A 27,971-nucleotide genomic window follows, 5' to 3' on the forward strand; every position below is an offset into this window, starting at 1 on the left:
TTATCCTAGCCCGCCTTGATTTCCACTTCAAGCCTCTTTGCTGTCATCCCTACCTCCTGCCTCTCCACATTCCAGTCCCTACTACACAACGTTTGGTCCATGTTTGACTCCTCAAGACCCTATGGTGGTTGCCCATCCACCTCCACAGATACTCTTTATCATCGGCTTTAAAGTACTCAGTCACCTTGTCCTCTCCTATCTCACCTTGCTGATTTCCTCCTATAGCGTGGCCTGTTCATTTCACTCTTCCAACACCAACCAACTCACTCTACCTCCCTCTCATTTATCTCACTGCCGGCCCCTTGCCCATATCCTGCCGCTGGTCTGGAACGCCCTCCCCTTCAGCTTTGCCCTGGCACTTGGGTTTGTGCCCTTTATTCACCCCCCCACCCCCTCAGCCCCACAGCATTTATGTACATATTCATAATTTATTTTAATGTCTGTCTCCCTCCCTACGTTGTAAGCTCCTTCCGGGCAGGGAGCGTGACTGCCAGCTCTGTTATATTGTACTCTCCCACACGCTTAGTACAATGTTGTGCACATAGGCGCTCAATAAATCTGATTGATTGATTAGCTTGATATTTGAAGGGAGACCCAATCAGAACAACTAATTCTGAAATTTTTTGTGGGGGGGGAGGGCTAATTTCCTACTGAGGTTATCCATTCTCTAAAATAACCATTAACGGATATATCTATTGTCAAGCTGGAAAAATTGGTGGAAAAACAAAATCACAAAGATATAAAAGGCAAAATGTGTATTTCCCCGAAGTAGAGTGTGCATGCTTTGCCTTTATTATCAGCTATCACCTTGTGAAATCTGTCGTTTGAATTGCTGGTGATTTGGATGGGAGGTCATTTGAGATTTGCTTTTACCATTAAATGAAATATAGGCTTGTTAAGCAATAGATGCCAATGTAATCTTGATGAGCAATTAGTAACTTCTGAGGGACAAAAATAACCTGAACAGAAACATGCCCGTGTGACCTTTTGGACCCTTTGATGTTTAAATCTCCCGAAATTGATCTAAAAATAATTGAGTGTCTTGCAGGAAAGACATCATGATGTCACCGGGTTTAAATAAAGAATAATTTCCCGTGGATGGTGAAGTAGTGATGGTTCTTTGGGTGTTCACTTCTTGGATTCTTGCCATTTGTCCTGTAGCACAGTGGCATATGTGGAGGGAAGCTTCAAAGAGAAAAAAGAAACATTCTGAAGGCACTGAAGCATCTTGACTCAAGATTTCAGGGTTTTGTTTTGTATTTTTAAACTCCTCTTTTCTCCCGGCCAACTGGGGATTTATTTCCTAGTCCTTCCCCTAGGCTTTTTAAAATAGGTACTGGAATTTTAAAGAATTCTTGCTGCTTGAAACCCTGCAGAATCAAATGGTATCATTTTGTTGTTTTAAGACACTTCCTCTTCATGGGAGCTTGGTCAGGAGAAGAAATTCATGCTAAGTAAATTATTTCAAGAAGTAAAAGACATTTGGGCATGAGAGCTTTTAAAGCTGTATTTTTTTGGCAAGGGGAAAGGTGTGCGCTTTCACTGTGTTTTTGGTAAAAAGGCCTTTGGGGAATCAGGGACTACTGAGGAACAAAGTTCGTCTGTTTGGGTAGAATGTGCTGGGAAGTGGGAAGAAATGGTTGTGACATGCATGAGAACTATAACGTGAGTTGTCTTTAACGCGATGTTCTTCGAGAACGGAACCCCTGTGTTGTGGAAGGACTGACTGAATTGGGAATGTGCCTTGTCTGGGAACATTGCGAGGAAGTGAATGGAATGCCTTGGTGGCTCTTTAGCCTCGTGACAAGCTTGTTTCACATCAAACAAGTCGTAGGTCTGACTCCCTTTAATGTTCTCCTGTGATCACCAACGGGAAACTGTGATTCTTGATCTGGCCCAAATTTAAGCCCCGTTCAAATGTGATCATCTTGGAGAATGATACTGACTCATTTGGTGCCTCTTGAAATTAGAAAATAGTGAAAATAAATGAACACAAATAGGAAAAATGCTATCATTTTGCAAAAGCCAACAGCCATTTACTGAGTCTCCCTCTTAGCATCCAGTATGTTCTGAAGGTGCTCATTTTTCCATGGCAGTTCTTTTTGACAATGTGCCTAAAACACAGGACTGTTAGCTCTTATAAATATTACGTGGGTTTTGTAAAAGTGTGCATTTTAAGGAGCAAGAGGAACCGTTGAAGGGGAAAAACTTTTCAGATTGCACCTCTCCTTGTTCTCCATGTTTGATTCCTTTACTCAATTAGGCCAAGGGAAACCAATATTTGGATCAGTTTTGGAATCAGGCTTGGTTAATTAAGTAAAAGGCTCTCTGGCAGAGGGCAGGCCACTGTCAATCAATGGGCTTTATTGAGTGCCTGCTGGGTGCTGAGCACTGTACTGAGCTCTTGGGACAGTACAATACCACAGAGTTGATAGATATGTTCCCTGCCCACAGCGAGCTTAAAACTAGCCAGTCCCCTGACTGGGAAACCTTTTGTACAAATGTATCTTTAGCAATAGATGTGCAGAGCAGAGAGAGGCCACATTATTCTTTTTGAGAGTCTTAAATAGGAGCTGATTTTAAAGAAACCAAAAAACACTAATTTATCCATTTCAAGGCCAGGCAAAAATATTTTCGCCTCTTCAGAGGGTTTTTTTTTCTTGTTTTGTTTTTTTTTTAATCCAACAAAAGTTTCCATCCTGTGTCTCTTACCCTGCAGTTCAACAGGAGTTGTTTTGGGTTTGTGAATTGAGATCTCTCAGATTTCTTTTGTTCCCTTCTTCTGTCACCCGCTTCTTATGTTGGCATAAGGTAAAGATATGTTTCCCTGGGGATAAAAGGGTTGAGAGCAGCAAAGAGTTGGAAGGTAGAGAAGAGGCCAAAATCTGGAGCTCTTCTTTGCTCTTATTCAGGGTAGTCATTCTTCTCTCCTCAAACTGTTTTGGTTCTCTTGTTTGTGTCCCATCTCCATTTCAGGAGAGCTCATTTTATGCGGGTCCTATAGAAAAGAAAGAAAAAGAATCAGTACATTTCATTTAAAAAGCACCATTTTAAAACAATGTTTTTAACATAGATAATGTTGATGGAGTTTAATTTTGATAGTGTTTCATACTCTGTGGTAATCGATCAATGGTATTTACTGGGTGCTTACTGTGTGTAGAATACTGTGCTAAGCACTTGGGAGTGTACGATTCAATAGAATTGGTGGGCACATTCCCTGCTATAAGGAAGGGGAGTTGGACTCTTGACTGTAACCTCATGGTGGGCAGAGAACATGTCTACCAACTTCATTGTAGTTAACTCTCCCAAGCGCTTAGTACAGTGCTCTGCACCCAGTAAGGGCTCAGTAAATACCACTGAGCTGATTTCTTTTTTTTATAGTATTTTTTAAGCAATACTATGTGCCCAGCACTGCACTAGTCACCTACTTTGAGTTCACTAAGGTAATCAATCCATCAGTGGTATTTATTGAGCGCTTACCATGTGCAGAGCACTGTACAAAGCACTTGGCAAAAATCCAATGCCACGGAGCTGGTAGATAGCTAATGCAACCAGATGGCTCGCAATTGACAGGATGGGTAGAATTCCCCCACCCTGCCCCCCAGAAGGCCAAAGGTGGGACATATTAAAGGCTCCAGCTTTCAGTTGAACTGGTGGGAAAGTACTGTTTTAGTGGCTACACAGTAGCAGGGAAGAAGTCTTCTCCTCTTCTTTAATAATAATAATAATAATAATAATAATCTTGGTATTTGCGAAGCGCTTACTGTATGCTAGGCACTGTACTAAGCACTGGGGTGGATACGAGCAAATCGGGTTGGACATGGTCCCTGTCCCACGTGGGACTCACAGTGTCAGTACATACTGAGTACATACCGATGCTCTCAAGGTTACCACCACCCTCTCTTCCAAAGCTGCGTGTGGGATGGCAGTTCCCCCAGTCCCCATTCACACCTCCGGCACAGACCAGTTCCACCAGAGCAGCTAAGCAGAAGTAGACTGGAAGTGCCTTGTAGGCAGGGAGCACGTCTAAGTCTGTTGGAGTGGACTCTCCCCAGTGCTTAGCACAGTGACCTCTCCCCAGGAAGTGGTCAAGAAATGCCATTGTCACACAGCCAATGCATGGCAGAGCTGAGATTAGAACCCAGGTCCTTCCGATTCCCAGGCGCGGGCTCTATCCACGGAGCGATGCTGCTTCTCATGTATTATGTTTCAGTAGGAAGTTACAAATCTTCAGAGGCCTCCCCAAACCCGCAAATTTCCCAGAGGGTCTGCTTTATCTTCAGCCCAGCCTAGATGAGATTGCTAATTCATGCTTTGGTCATAACTCTTATCGACGGGCTCGTTGAGACTGTCGATCAGCGGTAGTTCCCGAGCACGTCCTCATAGCAACAGTTGTATTTATTGAGCGTTTCCTGTGGGCAGAGCACTGGACGAAGGGCTAGGAAAGGATCTAATGATAATGATGATGGTACTTAAGTGCTCACTATGTGCCAAGCACTGTTCTTTACACTGAGGTAGATTCGAGTTAATCAGGTTGGACACAGTCCCTGTCCCACATGGGATTCACACTCTTATCCCTGTTTTACTGATGAGGTAAATGAGGCCCAGAGAATAAATAATAATAATAAATAAATAATAATGGCACTTATTAAGCGCTTACTATGTGCAAAGCACTGTTCTAAGCACTGGGGAGGTTACAAGGTGATCAGGTTGTCCCACGGGGGGCTCACAGTCTTAATCGCCATTTTACAGATGAGGCAACTGAGGCTCAGAGACGTTAAGTGACTTGCCCAAAGTCACACAGCTGACAAGCGGCGGAGCCGGGATTTGAACCCATGACCTCTGACTCCAAAGCCCGGGCTCTTTCCGCTGAGCCATGCTGCTTCTCTAGAGAAGTAAAGTGACTTTCCCAAGGTCACCCAGCAGACGCGTAGCAGAGCCGGGACTAGAACCCAGGTCCTCTGACTCTCAGGCCGTGTTCGATCCACTAAGCCATGTTGCTTCTACAAATGGAAATTGGACACGGACCCTGAATAATAAGGATGGTGTTTGTTGAGCACTTACTATGTGCCAAGCACTGTTCTAAGCGCTGGGTGTAGGTGGGGGAGAGCACTGGAGACAGTCAAGCTAGGAGCAATGAAACATTGGAACAGCGTAAGAGACAAGGTCACATACACCAAAGTCAGGAGGGGCGTGCGCATGGAGGAGCAGAATTTCCGGTTCCCCATGATTCAGAGTCCATCGCATGTCCGTAGCCACAGAAACGGCTACCACGGCTACTGGCCTAGTAAGGAGGCTTATCGTGTGCTGAACGCTGTACTGAGCACTTGAGATGGGACGGCTTATGAAGTCTGGGGCGCCTGCCTCCCGATTGTTTTGGATCTACTGAGTCTCCCTGACTACAACTGATGTTTGGAGGTGCCCAGGGTCTCGCCCATTTGACGGTAATAATAATAATAATAATAATAATAATAATGGCATTTGTTAAGCGCTTACTATGTGCAAAGCACTGTTCTAAGCGCTGGGGGGATACAAGGTGATCAGGTTGTCCCAAGGGGGGCTCACAGTCTTAATCCCCATTTTACAGATGAGGTAACTGAGGCTCAGAGAAGTTAAGTGACTTGCCCAAGGTCACACAGCAGACATGTGGTGGAGCTGGGATTCGAACCCATGACCTCTGACTCCAAAGCCCGGGCTCTTTCCACCGAGCCCACGCTGCTTCTCATGTACCCTTCTCCTGGCCTGCCTCAGCTGTTATATGTGCCCTTAGCTCATCCAGTGGAGCAATAGGGCGGAGGGTCAGGGATGGAAGGGTGGAAAAACCCGACTGGCTTTCGGTTCCCGCAGGACTCCTGGGACGGGTTTGAGGATGGACCGGTAGTGGTGCGTCTAATTCATTCAATTGTATTTATTGAGCACTTACTATGTGAATAGCACTGTACTAAGAGCTTAATAATTATGGTATTGGTTAAGCGCTTACTGTGTGTCAGGCACAGTACTAGGTTTTGGGGTGGAGTCAAGCAAATCGGGTTGGATACAGCCCCTGTCCCACATGAGGCTCACAGTCTCAAACCCCATTTTAAAGATAAGGTAACTAAGGCACAAAGAAGTCAAGTGACTTGTCCAAGGTCACAAAGCAGACGCATTGACTGTGAGCCTGTTGTTGGGTAGGGACCGTCTCTATATGTTGCCGACTTGTACTTCCCAAGCGCTTAGTACAGTGCTGTGCACACAGTAAGTGCTCAATAAATATGATTGAATGAATGAGATCCAGGATTAGAACCCATGAGCTTCTGATTCCTAGGCCCGTGCTCTATCAACTACACCATGCTGCTTCTCTCTCACCCTCAGTCAGTCAGTCACATTGATCAAGCGCTTACCGTTTGCAGAGTACTGTACTAAGCGCTTGGGAGAGTACACTAGAACAATAAACAGACACATTCCCTGCCCACAACAGACTCACAGTCTAGAGGAGTTGTGTCTACTTGGCCCAAATATCTGGAGTCGGTGCATAGGGTCAAAATACCATGTACTGAGTGGAGCCTCTAAAATCGAAGTTTCTAACGAGAAAATTTATTCAGGAAGAATTCTAGCCCCCAGTGTTCAACTAAAAATGGTTTCTGCTGATTTGAAGATACTTTTGACGCATATGTTTGGTTGTTTTTTGTTTTGCTTTGTTTTAAAAGTGGGTGAATGGACCAGAAAGACAAGTAGTGGAGTTTGCAGAGGTGTGGTTAAATATTTCAACTTGGTAAACATTGCTAATGGGAAATTTCTATTAGTACATTAGTCGAACATCAGATGGGCCACCTCCCCTCCACCGATTGCTGTGGTTTCCCAGTCAATCAGTGAGCACTTACTATGTCCTGAGCACTGTACTAGGAGCTTGGGAGAGTACAGTATAACAGAGTTGGTAGACACGTTCCCTGCCCACAACGAGCTTACAGTCTAGAGGGGGAGGAAAGTTATCCATTGGAAAAATAACAGCTCACAAAATTAACTTTGTGAAAATCTTTAGTGTTAAAAAGTCATTCGTTAAGGGCAGTTTGGAAGAGTGCCTCTGATGAGATTAAATAGTTACACCCTAGAGAGCGGGGCGTGTCTAATTGGAAAAAATATGACGTAGTTATTTCATCCTTTTCATGCTGCACCAAGAATTATGCACAGAACTTTGTGCCACTCTTCTGTTACTCATACCCCTGCTGTACTTTAGGGTTTAAAGGATCGCAATTTTTGATGCTTTTTAAATATTTCGGTTAGATCTGTTCTGTGTTTCGCTCAGTAACAAGCTGACTTGTTGAGAAGTGACTATTAATAGTCATAGCTGCTCTATAAATCATAAAACCCATTTTATGTGATTCTTTCCCGAAATTAAAAAAAGAAACCTTTTTATTTTTACCCATACTAGATTGTTGATCTCTGCACACGATTAACTTAATGATCCATGCCTAAAGACCTATGGGCTGAGAATGAGTGGGGCCTTAAGTACCATGTGACTTTAATGGGGCCTGTATAATAGATTTATTTCATTGCTATCTCACCTAGTTCAGGCTGGAGGACTAGGAAGGGGTGGGATTGTCCATGAACTTAGAAATTTCCTCAGGATTTCCCCATATTTTGTTAATGGTATTTTGGGGTTTATTTTGGCAGCTCTCGTAGAGGTTCTTATGTTCTCCCGGGGTGGTTTAGAAATTTTAGATCCCAGTAACGTTGCTGCCCTTAAATTGTACAGGTAAAACCCTTGCTACTAAAATGGCAAACCAGTAGCACTGCTGCCCTTAAATTGTACAGGTAAAACCCTTGCTACTAAAATGGCATACCGCTTTGACTCTAAATAAAGTTACCAGTATTTGCTGCACGTGAGGGTTGATGAAATCAACTACGGAGTAACTGTCAGCATGGAAGGAGGGTTGCCTGTTCAGGTAGGAGGAGCCTGTAATTTTGGTCCCGTGTGTATTTTTTACCATGCAGTCCGGAATTACATATTTATGAGTGACAAAGTGTTGAAGAGGGGATTTAAATGAAAAGCCTCAAAAAGTCCCCTTCAGCTCTTAAATTTTTTAAATTAAATCTGCATCAAGGCTTCATTCCAAAAAAAGTTATATTTTATAAATTATTTAATGTGTTATGGTGAGTCATGAGTCCGTTTAGGACAAATAAAACTTAAATCCATTATATTATACAAGGGTAATTTAGAGCCACTCTTTTTGCCGTTATATTTTTTTAAAAAAGGTACTCAGTGAATTTTAACCTTGATTGAAATTGATTTTATGTAATTAAAATAGATGTCTTTCAACTTTACTGGAATCCTTCGTGGTAGAAAAGACAAGTTTTATTAGAGAAATTACCATTAAGATTGACTAATATGCTTTTTTAGGAAGTATATTTCAGTAGACTGTGAGCCCACTGTTGGGTAGGGACCGTCTCTATATGTTGCCAACTTGTACTTCCCAAGCGCTTAGTACAGTGCTCTGCACACAGTAAGCGCTCAATAAATATGGTTGAATGAATGAATGAAAGTGTGTCATCTTGGGACCTTCACTGTAGTAGTAATAGTATTAATTAAGTGAGTACTGTGTGTAGAGCACTGTACTGAGCAGTGGGAGAGAATTTCCAGATGAGAATTAGACATGGCCCCCCAGGGACCTAGTCTAGAGCTTTAAACAGAATTTAAAAGTAATAGAAAATAAATCCCCCTCCCAAACCGTACAGAAACCTTACAAAACCCCAAAAGTACACGTTCAAAGCCTCCCCACTTAGCTCATTCTTGCAAGAAATGCAAAATTAGACAGGCCAGACCCCCCAAAATAAGCAAAGGGCAAAGACCTCACCATCACCTTCTGCAATATTGGTATTGTGGGCTTGAAACACTACCTTATTCAGTAAATGTGAGTGAGAACAAAAATAGCACCATTGGACAAGTGCCATTTCCGAGATGCTTCAGATGTTCCTGGTGGCTCCAAATAGCTTTCTCCTATCTGACCAAAAGAAAGCTCTGAAGAAAGATCCTGGAAGAATTTGACCACAACGGAACATAATTTGCCGCCCCCCCCCCCCCAAAAAAAAAAAAAGTTGGAGGGTGGAGGGTGCGGAGACTCTTTTTGTTCTCAGGCTGTATAACGATTAGACTATTTGGATATTTGTAATGGTGAAGCTAAGTGCTCTTGGTTTCTAGGCATGCTTCAAGAAGGAGTCTGGAGCGTGAGAATGCGAGGGCAGGCCAGAATGGGATTCCTGCCCCCTCTCTTGATCTTGGGCAACCCACTTAAAGAAACAATGACCCCAAATCTCTGCTCATTCTTCAATTTCTTGATCCGTAAACTGAGACGAAGTTCATAAAGTGCTTCGTGGTTCACTGAGCTGCCATAAGGGGAGAGCATTTGTTTCATTTATGGCGAATGCCAGACCTTTTGAGTTGGTTTTCACTTGGTAGAGAATCAATCAATCAATCAATCGTATTTATTGAGCGCTTACTATGTGCAGAGAAGCAACGTGGTCTAGTGGTTAGAGTACGAGCTTGAGTGTCAGAAGGACCTGGCTCCTGATCCCGGCTCCTACACTTCCGCTTTGTGACCTTGGGCAAGTCACTTTTCTTTCCCTCAGTTCCCTCATCTGTAAAATGGGGATTAAGACTGTGAGCCTTCTGTGGGGCAGAGACTATGTCCAACCTGATTAACCTTGTATCTACCCCAGCGCTTAGAATAGTGCCTGGCACATAGTAAGTGCTTAACTAATACCGTAAACAACAGCAACAACAACTTGTCCCCAGGAAGGACAGTAAGCTTGTCGTGGGCAGAAAACATGTCTAACAACTTCCAAGTTCTCGGTACAGTGCTGTGCATATAGTAAGCACTTAATAAATGCCATTGATTGATTGATTGATTGAAATAGGATTGATTGGGAGTCCTCTCGGTGACTTCATTCCCCAGGGTAGGAAATCTTCGGTGTTCTCTGACTCGAGCCAAAGTAGCATGACGGTCAAGGTCAAACTTTTCAAGTCTCAGGAGTTGTCTTTAAGGCATTCATGCACACGTTTCTGTCCCGAAATTCTTTTTTAGTACCACAGGAACTGGAATTTTTAAATAGAAGCAGAGCCTTTCTCAGTGTCCATTTGAGGAATTAGATTACCGTTTTAGACTTGGCTTTGCAACAAGTCGAGGGTGTCAGTTAAGTCTGTTTCTAGGTGGCAATTGCCAAGGTGAAGAGCCATTGTGTACGAGTGGTGGGGGCCAAAGCAGTAGTAGGAAGCCTGGGAATGGTGCCTTTAACAATGGACAGGGATGACGCCTACAAACTATTGTCTCAAACTCTTTCAAGCACTTAGTACAGTGCACTGCACAGAGTAAGTGCCCCATAAAAGTCACCGATCGATCATAGTAATGTTCTGCAGCTCATTGTGTTTTGGTGACACTATTTTTATTTTTATTTATTTTTTACTTGATCCCATTATTTCCTCCTGTGTTTACCACCAGTTTTCACCTCTCCTCCATCTAAGGCGGTGAGCCTTTTTGTGGGCAACGGCCCAGGGCCGAAGCACTATCTTTGTTCCTTTCCCCTCGCAGTATACACTGATGGTAACAGTGAGGGTTTTCCTTGCGCAGACAACTTACCCAGGGGGTTAAGAAGAGCGCCACAAGAATTCTCCTGCCTGGTGCGAGGGGTTATCGTTTGTGGGACTGTTTTTCTTTCCCAATTCTTCTTCGGATAACTTGTTGATCAGTCTTTAAAATAAACTGCCCCCAGTCCCAAATTGCTATGTAAAGGATTTTAATTCGTTATTTCATGTCAACACTGGCCTTGTGGAATCATGTAGAAGGTTGGTTTGGCTTCCTTCCTCCATTGCACTGGAGGGAGTATTTATTTATTTTTTTATGGTATTTAAGTGCCCCCTATGTGCCAGGCACTGTTCTAAGCGCTGGCGTAAATACAAGCTAATCAGATTGGACAGAGTTCATGTCCCACAAGATGCTCGTTGTCTTTATCCCCATTTTCCAGAAGAGGCCCAGAGAAGTGAAATGGCTTGGCCAAGGTCCCAAAGCAGGCAAGTGGCGGATCGGGATTAGAACCCAGGGCCTTGTGACACTGAGGCCCATGCCCTGGAGTCCTGCACAGTCCAGACCAGGCTGGTACATCCTAAATCACGAGGGGCTGGTTCAAAGCCCAACCCAGTCTCCTCCTGGCTTCTCCCAGTTCCTTGCCCACACTGTTTTGGTATATTGGTGCCGGGGCCTCCCCAGAAATGGAGTGAACAGCTAGGATCGAGCAATCAATCAGTGGTATTTATTGAGCACTTACTGTGTGCAGAGCACTGTACTAAGCACTTGGGAAAGTTCAATACAATAGAGGTAGTCCAGCCACTGCTCTGAATGGATTTGAGGTGCAGTACTTGAGTTCCCTCCCTCTAGACCACAAGTTCATCATGAGCAGGGAGCCTGTCTATCAACTCTGATGTATTGTATTCTTCCAAGCACTTAGTACAGTGCTCTGCCCTAAGTAAGAGCTCAATAAGTATGATCGATTCCCTCGGGTAGTGCAGTCAGTGCTTTAAGGGGCACAAGGGAAGATTTAGCCATGCTCAGTCGCCTGAAACCTAATCCTGACCGCTCGGTGTCTTGCAAGCTCCCCCTGAGCCCAGGCTGGAAAGTTTAAAGCATCCAGATTCGGCCAGCCTCAACCCCTTGCTTACCCAAGGACCCCCACAAACCATACCCGAAACTGAATTCCCCAGAGAGGAAAACTTTTTGTACAGGAGGAAATGGAAGACTGGGAATCTGCATTTTTCTTTTATAGTATCTGTTCTACTATGTGCCAAGCACCGTTCTAAGTGCTGGGGTAAATACAAGGTCATCAGGTTGGATGCGATCCATATCCCCATTTTACAGATGAGGTAACCTAGGCCCAGGGAAGTGTAGTGACTTGCCCAAGGTCACACAGCAGACGAGTGGTGGAGCCAGGATTGGAACCCAGGTCCTTCTGACTCCCGGGCCGGTCTTTATCCATCAGGCCACACTACATTTGCGTCAAAAGAACTTCTGTTAAATGAGGGAGGCCTACCTAGAGCCCTGGGTGGGCCAGGGCTCAGTCTGGGCCAGGACAACGAACAGAGAGTTGGGGTTCAACTCAGGGTGACCCCCAATCCCCTCTCCCATCCCTCCAAGCCTCCGTGAGCTGGGTGGGGCACCCCGATCCCAGGTGCGCATGGACGCGGAGCTATCGCTGAGCATTGGAGGGGCGGCTTCTTGCAAGTGTGCTCAAGTCCCCGTGTGCTCAGTATGACTTTAAAAATAATGATTGTGGTATTTGTTAAGCACCTGTTATGTTCCAGGCACTATAGTAAGCTCTGGGGCGGATACAAGCAAATCAGATTGGACACAGTCCCTGTCCCAAGTGGGGCTCACAGTCTCAAGTCCCCATTTTACAGATGAGGTAACCAAGGCCCAGAGAAGTCAAGCGACTTGCTGAAGTTCACACAGCAGACAAGTGGCAGAGCCGGGATTAGAATGCAGGTCCTTCTGACTCCCAGGCCTGTAATCTAGCCACTAAACCACGCTGCTTTAAGGCCCAGTAGCTGATGGGAATCCATACATGTCAATTCGGACACGGGTGACCTTGTTCACCCCCCAGAATTGATGTCGCCAGCAATGGGGTTTCCTTTTTTTTTTTTTACAGCAGAATATGAGCTCTCATGATTTCTCTCCCCTCTTCCCACGCCGGGTCTTCTTAACACTCTCAAATGAAAGCCCTCCATGAGGAACTGTTTACCCCTGTTCTTTAGGGGTCAGGTTGAAAGCTTCCAAAGTCTCCGATTCCTGTTTTACTCATTCCAAATTAAAAAATAATAATAATGACCCTATGCACAGTTCCTGTTCATAAGTAAAATGAGTCAGGGATCTCAAGCTTTTGCTATCTAACCTCAAGCAGCCTGTATCCCTGACTTCGGATATATGCACTGAGCCCAGCGCTGTCCACTGGAAGCTCATTATGGGTGCTAATTCTGCTGTAATGTACTCTCCCAAATGCTAAGTACAGTGCTCTGCACATAGTAAGCACTCAATAAATACCACTGATGATGATGATTGAGCAAGAAATCCTGGATTAGGTGAGACCTGATCCTATTCTAGATTAAGGATATTACAGGTTGAGGATGCTGACAGTTCCTTGGATTTCAGCCAAGAAACAAAAGCAGCCTGGTCTAGTGGAAAGACCCACGGGCTTGGGAGTCAGAGGACTTGGGTTTCTGATCCTGGCTCTGATGCTTTTCTGCTGTGGGAACTTGGGTGAGTCACTTCACTTTTCTGGACCTCAGTTTCCTCATCTGCAAAATGGGGATTAAGACTGTGAGCCCCACATGACCCTGGGTCTGTGTCCAATCCAATTATCTTTTATCTACCCCAGCGCTTAGTAGAGTGCCTGGCGCATAGCAAGTGCTTAACAAATACCACTAAAAAAACCCCTCTTCCTCTCCTGCTACCCCTGGGGGAGACAAGTCAGCCTGAGCAAGTGGGAGGTGAAATAAGGGACAGGCCAGGTGTTGCTACTATAATAACAATGATAATTATGGTACTTGTTAATCACTTACTATGTGCCAAGCACTGTTCTAAGCGCTAGGGTAGACAAAAGGTAATCAGGTTGGACAGCGTTCCTGTCCCACACTGGGCTCACACTTTTAATCCCCATTTTTTTACAGATGAGCTAATGAGGTCTGGGGAGGTGAAGTGGCTTGCCCAAGGTCAAACAGCAGAAACATTTCAGAGGTGGGATTAGAATTCAGGTCCTTCTGATGCCAACACCTGTGCTCTACCCACTAAGCCATGTTGCTTCTCCACACTGTGTTTAGGCAGCCGCTCATACAGGCTTCACTTTACTGTCTTCCCTCTGGCAATAATCAGAGGTATTTATTGAGCTCTTTTTGTGTGCAGTGCACTGTACTAAGTGTTTGAGAGACTATAACCAGTGTTGGTAGTCACTTTCTCTCGTTTCACAGGAGGAAAGTCCCAGTTGGGGCCTGGTTCCTCTTGATGCTGGATTTTCAAATCACAAGAGACCCTTGGTGCGTCTGTATGTCTTTAAAAGTGCTTGTTCCCAATTGGGAGTCAGGTTAGGCTGTGCATTTTCTAGTGGTATTTTACCAAGATAAGTAGGTTTCCAAATGAACATATCTATTCTATTTATTTTATTTTGTTAGTATGTTTGGTTTTGTTCTCTGTCTCCCCCTTTTAGACTGTGAGCCCACTGTTGGGTAGGGACTGTCTCTATATGTTGCCAATTTGTACTTCCCAAGCGCTTAGTACAGTGCTATGCACATAGTAAGTGCTCAATAAATACGATTGATGATGATGATGATGATGATAATGAACAAATGCTTCAGGTGAGGACACATTAGAAACTTCATGACATAAAGTTGTATGTGTGAAGACAATTGTAGGAATCAGCAATGATCTCCTGCATAGCTTTTAGAATAAAAAACCTAATATAAATGTGCAAATATCTGCTTTTGTGCGGTATTGAGAAGCAGCCTGACAGGAAGCTAGAGAAGTGGAGTATGTTCTGTGGTCTGACTGAATTTTTTTTTTTTGTGGTCATAAATTATCTTATAATGTAAATGTGCAAATTTTTTTTTTGTGGTCATAAATTATCTTATAATATAAATGTGCAAATATCTGCTTTTGTGCGGTATTGAGAAGCAGCCTGACAGGAAGCTAGAGAAGTGGAGTATGTTCTGTGGTCTGACTGATTTTTTTTTTTTTTTGTGGTCATAAATTATCTTGCATCTTCCTATTGGTCTGGGAAAGAAATAGGGGGGAGTTTTTGTGGTTCTCTGTTAGCAGAGGAGGTGAACAAAGGCCTTTACCAGAGTCTTTCTGCTGGGTTAGAAAACCACTGTGATATCTCAGACTCTGCAGAAAGAGGAAGAAGTGTATTAACTTGTGAATTTTCTTCTTTTTTAAAAAATCAGGGAAATGGGCTAGTAAAGATGATGCTGGGCAGCAGCATTAGAAGACAATAGGAAATATGGAGTATATTTTAGGTGCCTTCGATAACACTCAGCTGGTGTTGAATTGCAGGCATTTCAGCTAGACTGTGGAAAGAGCTGCTTCAGCTGTGGTTTGTCTTGGGGAGATTTCCAAGCAGGAAAGTTGGACATTGAACGAGGAATATTATTTCCTCTTCTCCCTCTCCCTTCTGCATCACCCTGACTTGCTCCCTTCATTCATTGCCCCCCCTCCCAGCCCCACAGCACATGTGTCCTATCTGTAATTTATTTATTTATTCATGTTAGAGAAGCAGCGTGGCTCAGTGGAAAGGGCAGGGGCTTTGGAGTCAGAGGTCATGGGTTCAAATCCTGGCTGCACCAATTGTCAGCTGTGTGACTTTGGGCAAGTCACTTAACTTCTCTGTGCCTCAGTTGCCTCATCTGTAAAATGAGGATGAAGACTGTGAGCCCCCTGTGGGACAATGTGATCACCGTGTAACCTCCCCAGTGCTTCGCACATAGTAAGTGCTTAACAAATGCCATTATTATTATTATTATATTAATGTTTGTCTTTCCCTCTAAACTGTAAGCTCGTTGTGGGCAGGGAATGTGTCTGTTTATTATTCTGTCATGCTCCCCCAGGTGCTTAGTACAGTGCCCTACAAACAATAAGGGCTCAGTAAATATAATTGACTAAATGAATGAATATTAACCCAACCTGCTTGTTTGACATTTGATATTGCAAATGACTCAGATTTTTGAGGTCAACTGAGGAAAATAGCCGACCAGGCTGATTAATGCTTTGGAAGTGAGGTGGGAGAAAAGATCTAATGGTGGTGGGGGGGTTGGGGGGGAAAGACCTGTGTCTTTGCTATTTGGGGGTCCTTCTGACACTGCGGGAGGAAGTACCAATCAAATGTAACACTTTCAAAACTTATTTAATGTAACAGCAGTGGGGTTTCCCACAAAGTACACTTAGTGAAATGCTTTTCTCCTTACCATCATCCTTACTGAAAAATTGAATTTAGCAATGGTTTGCTTCCTCATGGGACTGTTGGTGGACTCTGTTCAAAAAAAAAAAACCAGACAAGATCACAGTTCTCTTTTTTATTTATTTCCAACAGCATTTGTTAAGTGCCTACTATGTGCCAGGCACTGTAATAACTGGAGTAGATGTAAACTAATCAGGCTGGACACAGTCCATGTTGTGCGTGGGGGTTCACAGTCTTAAGCCCCATTTTGCAGATGAAATAACTGAGGCCCGGAGATGTGAAGCGATATGCCCGAGGCCACACAGGGAACAAGTGGCAGAGCCAGGATTAGAACCCAGGCCCTCTGATTCCCAGGCATTTGCTCTGTAGTTCATTTTATAAAGTCTATTACATCAGCACAGCCAAATGGAAGGAAACATGGGAAACTATAAAGTCAATGGAGAGTGATGCAACAATAAGAGCTAGGTGAATGTGCTGATGTTTCAGCACATATGTAAATGGATTCAATATAATATAGATGTAAATTTATATATATTGTAGGCATATATATTAGTATCTTCATAGTGGATTAAATTAATAGTGTGCTTATTTCTCCATTTAGTTGGGGAAAAAACTTTGTGGGGCTGGCGGTATTTTTAGATGACTTGGGAATAAAGAAGAAATCTTGGCAAAGCTCAGGGGAATGGGTTGAAGAGGAGAACATTTCAAGATTGTGCAGTCTACATTACCAGACAGTGATCTAACATTATTCCCCAAATCTTCCATTCCATGTTCTCATTTTTGTGGGTAGTTTGCAAAGTACCTCCTCATCTCTAGCCATTTTTGCCCCTATTCCCATGTCTACCCTCTCAATTGCTCTTAATTGTTTTCACCCACTTTCTTCATCTCTTCAAATATTACCCAGTCGCAGCGCTACTGAGAAGACCATAGGGTGTCACGCTTCAAACTGAAAAGTCCTCATAAAGTTATGGGTAGCTGGATTTAAACCTGCTTTACTTCAGGAAGAAGTGCCTTCTCCAAATCCAGGAACTGCCCCGTAACTCATTTGAACACCTCAGCACAGGTCAAAATGTCTTGCCTCAGCATGGCGTAAGGGATGGAGCATGGGCCTGGGACTCTAATCCTGGCTGTGCCACTTGGCTGCTGTGTGACCTTGGGCAAGTCACTTCTTTGTGCCTCAGTTACCTCATCGGGAAAATGGGGATTGGGACTGTGAGCCCCACATGGGACAGGGACTATGTCCAACTAGATTTTCACATATCCACTCCAGCACTTAGCACAGTACCTGGCACATAGTAAGCACATACAAAAACCATCATTATTATTATCATTATTATTTCTGCCTCATCAACGTCATCCCTCGCCATGTCCAGCCAGAGCCGAGACCTGGTGCCGGGGCATTTGGGCCTGCCTTGAGCCTGAGCAAGACGCCAGTAATAATATTGTTGAGAATAATCACAATAACAATAATGACAGTGATATTTGTTAAGTGCTTACTATGTGGCAGGCACTGTACTAAGCACTGGGGTAGATACAAGATAATCGAGTTGGTCAGTACCTGTCCCACATAGGAGGGACAGGTCACGCAACAGACCAGTAGAGGAGCCGGGATTAGAACTCAGGTCCTTTGACTCCCAAGCCCTTGCTCTTGGCACTAGGCCATGCCACTATCATCCTGGCAAATAGCATGGCACCGTAACGTCCCTTTGCCGACCCCCTCCCCTGCCACAGAAGGGGTCGTGGCTGACTTTTGGGGGAGGCCTGCCTGCTCACGGCTGCTCGCCACCCCTAGAGCCATCTCTGCGGACACATGGAATTCAGCAGGTGTCGGTAGCACTGAGGCAGGTATCCGGAGAAGGCCCTAATTCGGTTATCACTTTCTCCGGAGCCAAAAGAAAGAGGGTGTCGGATAATGCTAAGGTCACTGTTTGTCTCATGCTGTGAGGGAGCCTGCCAAAATCCTGTCAGAATCTGGCCCGCCTCCTACCTTTTGTCTCTTAATCCAGTCAGACAGTTCATGTAGGGAGTTGGGGGGCACCCCCCCTCCCCCTGCGTCAATCCCCGACAGGCATCTCCCTGCCCACAGAGCCACAGAAACTTCTCACCGTTGGCTTGAAAGTCCTCAATCCCCTTGCCCCCTCCTACCTCCCCTCCCCTACTCTCCTACTACAACCCAGCCTGCACACTTTACTCCTCTGATCTCATCTGTCTCACCTCCAACCTCTTGCCCACATCCTGCCTCTGGCCTGGAATGCCCTCACTCCTCATATCCCACAGACAATGACTCTCCGCCCTTTCAAAGCCTTCAAGGGCCCATCTTCTCCAAGAGGCCTTCCCTTTCTCTTCCCCCACTCCCTTCCATGCCGTCTTGACTAGCTCCCTTTATTCATCACCCCCTCCCAACCCCGCAGCACTTAGGTCCATATTTCTTTATATGGATGTCTGTCTCCCTTCTAGACTGTAAGCTCACCGTGGGCAAGAGACTGTGTCTGTTCTATTCTTCTATTGTTCTCTCCCAAGCGCTTAATACAGCAGTCTGCATACAGTAAGCACTCTGTAAATACGATTGACTGACTGACTGACAGGGGAAGCTGGCTGTGACTGTTCCTTGAACCCAGGGCTCAGCGGTCTGGGAACACCAGCTCGGAATGAATAAGGCTCAGGTCTACCAGGTGGACTTTGGGGCCAGGAGCCAGCGGCTCCCCAGCCTAGGATCAGCTAATTGTCCAGGAGCCAGCACCCAGAAAGCCATGGCCAAGCCGTAGCCCTGGCTGAATCGGGCTGCACGGGTCTAGCTCTCCAGGGCATGGCTTAGTAGATAGAACAGGGGGCACAGTGGGAGTCAGAAGGATGTGGGTTCTAATCCCGGCTCTGCCACATGTCTGCTTTGGGACCTTGGGTAACATCACTTCGCTTCTCTGGGCCTTGGTTCCCTCATCTGGAAAATAGGGATTAAGAGCATGAGCCCCATGTGGGACAGGGACTCTGTCGAACTTCATTAGCTTGTATCTTCCCCAAAGCTTAGAGCAGTGCTTGGCACATAGTAAGCACTTAACAAGTATCATAATTATTATTACTATTAGGGGGCAAACCAGGCTCATACAGCAGGGGAGGAAGCAGGGGAGTGCTTTCTCATCCAAACACCCCTTTCTCTCCTTTGGGACCTAAGCTCATTGCAGGCAGGGAATGTATCCATTACATTGTTGTATTGTCCTCTCCCAAGCGCTCAGTACAGTGCTCTGCATCCAGTAAGTGCTCGATAAATACCATTGACTGACTGACCCCTCTTACCATTTCCTCCTTTTCCCATTCTCTCGTTTTCCACTCCCTGTCCTTGATTTCAGCACTTAGAACAGTGCTTTGCACATAGTAAGCGCATAATAAATGCCATTATTATTATTATTATCATTATTATTATTATTTTCCTCCCCTTCTGCGGCCCCAACCCTTTGGGAGTGTCCCATCCCTCTTAAGGGAACTAGCTTTCTGGTCCCTTCAGACAATCCATTATATCAGATGATGCTGGCCGAGTGTCTAAGAACCTCCAGTGAAGGATCTAATTATTGATATCATCAAATTATAATATCAGCACTTGTCGCTTTGGCTTAGTATTGAAAAACAAACAAACCTGATTGTACATGTTTTCTTGGACATTCTCTTACCGCAAGTTTTGAAAGTGATGAAGAAAGCCCCGTTTTAAATTTAGTGGGTCGTTTGTTTTAACGGAGTAGAGGAGCTCCTCAGCTGTCTTTCAACCCAAGATTGGTTGACGTGTGAGTGTGTAAAAGAAAGCTACAGCAATCTCAGATTAGGGAAATGAAAGCACCTCGGCATTAAGAAGTGAAAAAATCAAAGTACTCACTGAGATATCAGAAGACAAACGCTAGACAGGATGTGTGTTATTGTGTGAGACTGTCTTAAAATCAGAATTCTTGTGACTTGAGAAAAGTTAGTTTCGCTTCCTTAAAATATAGCTCATTTTAAATTCAGAGGTGTAAATTACTGATAATGGTGGTATTACTATGATGATGACAGTATTTATTAAGCACTTACTATGTGCAAAGAACTGTTCTAAGCACTGGGGAGGTTACAAGGTGATCAGGTTGTCCCACGGGGGGCCTCACAGTCTCAATCCCCATTTTACACGAGGTAACTGAGGCACAGAGAAGTTAAGGGATTTGCTCAGTTTGCATGGAATCATCCACAGTCTCTCTGCTGCCTTCATTGAAAGGTTCATGGCAAGGGTTGGGAGGGCTGTGGGAGACAGTGGAGAGTTTCACAGTCCTCTGCTTTTTACCGTTTTTGTATGAACCTCATTGCACCGGGGACTTCTTGGGCATCCTTGCTAGCTGCATAATAGAGTGAAGGTTGACTCCTTGTGGGCAGGGAAAGTGACTACCAACTCTGTTATTTTGTCCTCTCCCGAGCGCATAGTACAGTGCTCTCCACCCAGTCAGTCCTCAATAAATATGATTGATTGAGATTTACATCCAGACTATTAAGGTGGCAGTGCCTTTCCATGCATACAGGCAGCTGTTAAGAAAATTTAATGGATGGAGAAGGAAAGAAGGGGTACAGAACAAATGTACAAATGGGCATGCACAGGTTTACAGGAGAATTAAAGCCAACAAAGCAGTAGTCTTCCCTTAACCCCCACTTTATGGTGGGGTAAAATCCCCCAACACCAATCAAGGTTTTCCCAATATAGCCTGCATTTCAAACACAGCTTTCCAACAATATCAGTCATAATGCTAACTGCTATAGCACTCCTCTTTCCCGTCTGACTTGCGTCCCCCATGATGCAGCTTAATCAAATTCCCTGGAACAAACCTGGCATCATAGTCCTTTGCATATTTGAAAACCATCATTATGATCACTAAATCTGTTTAAGTAATTCCACCTCCTTTTAGCTTTTTCTGATAGATCTCAGCCTTTGGGCCTGTAATCACACTTGTACTTTTCTTCTCAAGTCTTTCCGAGTTCGTCGCTCTCTCTAGAAGAGTCAGTATCAGAAATATCGAGTACACATTGAATGTACAGCACTATACTTTGCAGTTGGAGAATATAGAAGAGAAACATCAAAAGTATTGAGTACACGTTGAATGGACAGCACTATACTTGGCAGTTGGGGAATATAGAAGAGAAACAAAAGGCAAGATCCCTGCCTTCAAGGAGCTTTAAATCTAACAGAGAAGGTAGTAAACACGAATCACTCAATATCATTTAGTTGTCAGAGAATAAACATTAAATAGGATCCCCCATCTTCTTAATAGTAGTAATAATTGTAATTATAATAGTAATGTGGGTGGTATTTGTTAAGTGCTTAGTATGTGCCAAGCACTGTAATAAATGCTGGAGTAGAAACAAAATGATCAAGTCACGCTTGGGGCTCACAGTCTAGGTAGAAGGAGGAACAGCAGTGTGGCTCAGTGGAAAGAGCCCAGGCTTGAGAGTCAGAGGTTGTGAGTTCTAATCCTGACTCTGCCACTTATCAGCGGTGTGACTCCGAGCAAGTCACTTGAATTCCTTGTGCCTCAGTTACCTCATCTGTAAAATGGGGATTAAGCCTGTGAGCCCCGCTTGGGATAGCCTGATTACCTGGTATCTGTGATGGCAGATCATACCAGACACTGTTCTAAATGCTGGGGTGGGTACAAGCAGATCAGGTTGGACACAGTCCCTGTCCCACGTGGGGCTCACAGTCTCAATCCTCATTGTACAGCTGAGGAAACTGAGGCTCAGAGTAGTGAAGTGACTTGCCCCAGGTCACACAGCAGACAAGCGGCCGAGCCGGGATTAGAACGAATGACCTCCTAGATTCCCAGGCCCGGGCTCTGTCCACTACACCATGCTGCTTCTCTTATCTAGTTTAACCCAAGTGTTTTGTGAATCACTGTTCTGCCATAGGGGCAGTGGAGGACACCTTCTATTCACCCAAACTTTCACTTTTCTTCTGAATATCTATGCTCTCCAAAAATAGGTTGGCTGTCTGGTTTCTCTGCTTCCAAAGGTGCAGGCCTGCCCTCAGGAAATCCGCGCGTTGTTTGCCTTGTTAATTCTTTTATTTTGCCATGCGGATTTCTGTGCGTCAAGGGTAGAAGGGAGTAAAGGGAGGGGACTGTGTATATAGCTATAATTCTATTTATTCTGATGGTACTGACACCTGTCTACTTGTTTTGTTGTCTGTCTCCCCCTTCTAGACTGTGAGCCCGTTGTTGGGCAGGGACCGTCTCTAGATGTTGCCGCTTTGTACTTCCCAAGCGCTTAGTACAACGCTCTGCACACAGTAAGTGCTCAATAAATACGATTGAATGAATGAATGAATGAATGACTGTGAGCCCCATATGGAACAGGGGCCGTATCCAACCTGATTTGCTTGTATCCACCCCAGTGCTTAGTACAGTGCCTGGCACATAATAAGTGTTTAAGATGCCATTGTTATAATTTAACTTCTCTGTGCCTCAGTTTCCTCATCTGTAAAATGGGGATTTGATTCCTGTTCTCCCTCCTGCTTAGGTTCTGAGTCCCATGTGGGGACAGGGACTGGACCCAACCTGACTATCTGGTATCTTCCCCAATGCTTAGTACAGTACCTGGCACTTGGCAAATACCTCAGTTCTTATTATCATTATTGGGACAGAAAAATGCCAGAGAGGCCTACTCCCCTTATGTTTTAGAGCTATTTTATATGAATTCTGGTCTTCTGGAGGAAAGACTGTCTCAGGACCTCAGTGTTTTGTATCATCTCTTGATGGACAGATGGAAGCGAAGATGAGAAATGCTTCCTCAGGGGAACGGCAGGAGGAAAAGTATGTAACTCCATAGTTATTTTTGCAGCCTCATCTATTTTGACTCACCAGAATACTATGTGGATAAATCGTGGCAAGGGTCTGGCCTAGGCAAAACCAGTTGAATTACAATGTTGATGCAGAGGGTGGAGAACCAACTAGACGTGTATGAATTGTTACAACATTCCACAGTTTTAATTATTCATAATCCAGGGCAATATTCGGTTGACTTGTCATGACATTTTCCAACCAAGCCTTGGCTCAGTGCATTCTTGCTTTGTCATTCCTCTTGGTTCTGGAGCAAAGTTCCTTATTTTCAAAGAAAGGTAACAAGAAGCAAGACTGTCAGTATTCCATTTATCAGTGTTGACATTGCCAAGAGGGATTTTTATAAAAACGCACATCACGGTCCTTTCAGAGGTTATATAGTAGTCGCGTGGCATAGTGGATAGAGCACAGAATGGGAGTCAGAAGGTCATGGGTTCTAATCTCGACTTCCCCACTTGTCTGCTGTGTGACCTTGGGCAAGTCACTTCTCTGGGCCTCAGTTCCGTCATCTGTAAAATGGGGATCGAGATTGTGAGCCCCACATGGGACAGCGACTGTGTCTTGCAGATTAGTTACCTCACAACACCTTGAGCCCAAGACCAGAGGCTCTTGGGATCGCATCTGGGGATGGGGCTGATTTAAAGGAGTGGAATGTCTAATGGTGGAAATGCCTCCCAGAGAAGTCACACCTCCATCGCGTGTCACTCCGAGGGGACCGCTTCCTTCCCGAAGCAGCTGACGCTGGTGGCCAAGCAGAGGGGGGCAGAAAAGTCACCCCAGGAGTCATGGTAGCCTAGTGGATAGAGCACGGGCCTGGAAATCAAAGGGACCTGGGTTCTAATCCTGGCTCCGCCATCTGCCTGCTGTGGGACCTTGGTCAAGTCACTTCACTTCTCTGGGCCTCAATTACCTCATCAGTAAAATGGGGATTAAGACTGTGAACCCAGTGTGGGAGAGGGACCATGTCCGACCCAATTACCTTGCATCTACCCCAGTGCTTAGTTCAGTGCCTGGTGTACAGTAAGCGCTTAACAAATACCAGAATTCTTATTATTATTGCTATTATTATTAATAAAACCAGCCCTGAGGGAGTTTGCTGGGCAAAAGAAGCAGTGTGGCATAGTGGATAGAGCACAGGCCTGGGAATCGGAAGGTCAAGGGTTTTTTAGTACAGTGCTCTGCACACAGTAAGTGCTCCATAAATACGGTTGAATGAATGAATGAATAATCCCCGCTCTTCTACTTGTCTGTTGTGCGACCTTGGGCAAGTCACTTCACTGCTCTGATCCTCAGTTACCTCATCCGGAAAATGAGGATTGAGGCTGGGAACCCTATGTGGGACAGGGACTGTATCCAACCCTATTTGCTTGTATCTAACCAGGTTCTTAATACAGTACCTGGAACACAGTAAGCACTTAACAAATACCGCAGTTAATTTTTCTTATTATTACTATTACTGTCTGGGCCAGATTCACGTCCATTCATTCATTCTTTCAATCACATTTACTGAGCACTTACTATGTGCGAAGCCCTGTACTAAGTGCTTGGGAGAGTACGGTATTCTCATTGCCCTCCTTTGACCCAAAGTGAAACAGGGATGAGAAGCAACGTGGCCTAGTGGAGAGACCTGTGCATCCCTGAGCAAGTCACTTAACTTCCCTGGGCCTCAGTTCCCTCATCTGTAACATGGGGATTCAGTATCTGTCCCCCTTCCAACTTAGAATGTGTGAGCCCCATGTGGGATCTGATAATCTTGTATGTACCCCACTGGTTAGTACAGTGCTTGCCACATAAATGCTTCTCACTACTATTATTATTATTGTTATGTCACATAGCTAGGCAGAGTGCTGTTTCACTCACCACTTTGGTCAACCCGCAGGGAATCAGGATAACAGGATAACAGCCAAAGCCATTCAGTCTCTCCGGTAACTCAGCATGCTCCTTTTCACCGGAGCAGAGTTTCCCTTGAGTTGAAAGAGGCTGGGGCCTCCACAGAGATTGCAGAACACAAGAGAAAGGGTCCTAAAGAGGGAACTCTGTTGCACGATTTATTAATTTATGTTTATTAACGTCTGTCTCCCCCTCTAGACTGTGAGTTCGTTGTGGGCAGGGAACGTGTCCGTTTGTTGCAGTGTACTCTCCCAATCGCGTAGTACAGTGCCTTGGACACAGTAAGCGCTTGATAAATACAATTGAATGAATGAATGAACAGTTGGCCAGTTGATTCATGAAAATCCTGGCAAACCCCTTCTGTGGCCTAGCACCGCCTGGGTGAGCATGGCTCAGACACCAGTAGTAGCAGGAGGGCAGATGTGACCCATTTCCAACAGGACACATGGTTGAGTTGTTTTTGCAGTAGTGTTTCAGCAGATGTGCTTTGCTAACCGCCCACCCCTACCCTCCCATTACCCTCACTCCCCCATCCTTCAATCCTCAACCTCATCCCTCATTCCCTACCCACCTGCTTCTTCTCCCTATATATTGGCTCTGGCCCTTAGGAATTTTTTTTCCCCTCAAAGGAATTTGGCAAAATGCTAACTCGGTTTGCCCTCCTCTCTTTAGTAAGAGTCCAGCAGAGATAATAATAATTGTGGTTCTTGTTAAGCACTTACAGTTTGCCAGACACTGTACTAAGCGCTGGGGTAGATACAATGTAATTGGGTTGGTCACAGTCCCTGTCCCACATAGTGCTCCCAGTCTCAATCCACATTTTACAGATGAGGAAACTGAGCCACAGAGAACAGAAGACAAGTGGCAGAGTGAGGATTAGAACCCAGGCCCGCGCTCTATCCACTAGGCCACACTGCTTCTCTATGACCGCAAGGAAGTTTAATATTCGAACTTGAGAACAGCAAGGCATTTTGGTCGCTTAATCCTTAAATCATATGAGGAAGTCTCTGTCTAAAGTGATAGTGGAAAGTGAGTGCTCATTTGGTCCTCCTTTATGTCTTTTGTGTAGTCTCCTGAGGAGATTCTTTCCTTTTTTTTATAGTAATGCTAAGCGCTTACTATGTGCCAGGCACTGGGGTAGATACAGTCCAAGCAGGTTGGACCCAATCAGTGTCCTGCATGAGGCTCATAGTCTTAATCCCCATTTTGGAGATGAGGTAACAGAGGCTCATGGAAGTGAAGTGATTTGCTCAAGGTCAAAAGGCAGACAAGTGGCGGAGCTGGGATTAGAACCCAAGTCCTTCTGACTTCCAGGGTCTTGCTGTATCCATTAGGCCATCCTGCTTCTCATTCCTCCGTTGGGTTTCAGTAGGGGACATTGATAGTAAGATGACGGGGACTGTGTCCAGCCTGATTAACTTGTTTCTACCCCAACACTTCATACAGAGTTTAGCACATAGTGTTTAGCTTAGCCAATACCATCATCGATATTATTAATACTACAACTTTGAGTCATTTGCTACAACTGTCTTTTTGGCGGTAGGGAGTCCAGAGGAGAGAAACCCAATCAGAGCCTAAAAATGAAAGTGAGCTAATTCCATAGCTATCGATGGACGTATATTACTCTTCTAAGAAAACTTCAAAAAAAAAAAAAAGCACCTGGATTTTAATCGCAGTAGAGGGTTGATTTTCCTAATTTTCTTTCTATTGTGAAGTTAGTCTGTTACCATAAGATTTTCTTTTCAACCATACCATTATTGTATAAATAGTTTTGGTGAATCTAAAATCAAGATGTGCAGGGAGAAGGCGTACAAATTAAAAAACACTTAACTGCTAGTTAAGGAGATTAAGCAGAAGGCGAATGCTAACAGACAAATTTCTCGATGTTCCTCGGTGCTGGCAAACCGCTTCTTCTAGATAAGGAAGTTGGGGCCCATGCATAAGGAGACTGGCCATTTTGTCCATCTCTCCCTGTGTTTAACCCAAGTCATCTTGTCTGCACGAAGGGTGTTCTCGTGTGACTCGTTGTGGGTGTTGTGCAAGGTGGGATGAATGGTGAAAGAAAACAAAAACAGATGCATTTCTGCAGGATGGAGATTCTAGCCACTGTGCAGGCGATGCTAGGTTGGGTTCTTCGCCTTCGTCCCTTCTGCTAAAAGATGAAATGACCGAGTGGAACCTGCCATCGAGCTCTGACGGAGCTTTTACGGAGGGCTCCGTTTCTTAGGTTTCTCTTAAAAACATAGCCTTTAGAGGTCAGGATGTGGTCAGTGGAGCCTTGGGTCTAGGTGCTGCTGTATTTAGGGTGGCTCATTTCTGTTCTCTGTGGTCTTTTTTTGTTTTTAACAAGGTGAAAAAATGCAGATAAGAACTCCCAAAGAATCTCTGGGTGGGGGGGAGACAAGTAGATCGTAGGCGGGGAGGTAGGTAGGATGAAGTGTCTCAGAGTAGCCAACCAAACCATGGGAAAAGAGGTTCTCCGATCCATTTCAGCTCCGTGGGGAGGAACAGCCAAAAGGCTGTATAATTTTCTGAAGAGGGATGCCTAGAGCCTTCTCTCCAGAGGAATGAGATCCCAGCATTCTCTCCACACCAACCAACTCGCTACTGCATGCTCTCTTCTTTCCCTTTGTGTGTGTCGTCTTCCGTTTCTTTAATTCCCACTACTTCCCCCAGCACACCCCCTCGGATACTCATGCCATTAGCTGTGCCACTTCCTTTTTAATGATATTTGTATTTATTCCTTTTGCTAGCTGGATTGCCCTTTGCAATTCTCACCTCAAGACATGCCCCATTCAAAAGAGGAGTGTTCTGTAACGATGAGTCCATCAAGTACCCTTACAAAGAAGACACCATTTCATATAAGTTATTGGGTGGGATAATCATTCCATTCAATATGCTCATTGTAAGTTAAACCTACTTTTCTCCAAGCACATCACTTTTTGCGTGTGGGCCGTTGTTTCATATTAGTAGTTTGGGTGAATGAGTTTGTTATCGGTTAATCGATCAATCAGTGGTCTCAGTTGAGTGCACACTGTATGTAGAGCTCTGTACTGAGCGCTTGGGAGACTACGCTATGATAGCATTGGTAGATGTAATCCCTACCGTGGTTAAAGCCATCAGCCTTGGGTACCAAGGATTTTTAGTGATAGTTGGAGTGGGCTACTTTGGTGAACGTATTGAGCCAAATTTTCCCGTCATCCAGGCTTAGTAATAATAATAATAGTATTTGTTAACCGCTTACTATGTGTCGAGTCCTGTTCTAAAGGCTGGGGGAGA

At 44.7% G+C, this 27,971-nt stretch overlaps 1 protein-coding gene across 3 annotated transcripts in view; it reads left to right on the top strand.

Annotated features, from left to right (window-relative positions):
- PLPP1 (phospholipid phosphatase 1) overlaps window positions 1-27,971 on the top strand; it is a 144,787-nt gene that overhangs the window by 44,707 nt on the left and 72,109 nt on the right. The window contains exon 2 of one of the 3 annotated variants that reach the window (XM_038765442.1): window positions 27,446-27,597. The exons of the other annotated variants lie outside the window; for them this stretch is intronic. Coding sequence (XP_038621370.1) covers window positions 27,446-27,597 — 152 coding nt within the window. The remainder of the gene's footprint in view (window positions 1-27,445; window positions 27,598-27,971) is intronic. 3 annotated transcript variants of the gene reach the window in all.

This window comes from Tachyglossus aculeatus, chromosome 23, assembly GCF_015852505.1.
Source record: "Tachyglossus aculeatus isolate mTacAcu1 chromosome 23, mTacAcu1.pri, whole genome shotgun sequence".
In the NCBI taxonomy this organism is placed as follows: Eukaryota; Metazoa; Chordata; class Mammalia; order Monotremata; family Tachyglossidae; genus Tachyglossus; species Tachyglossus aculeatus.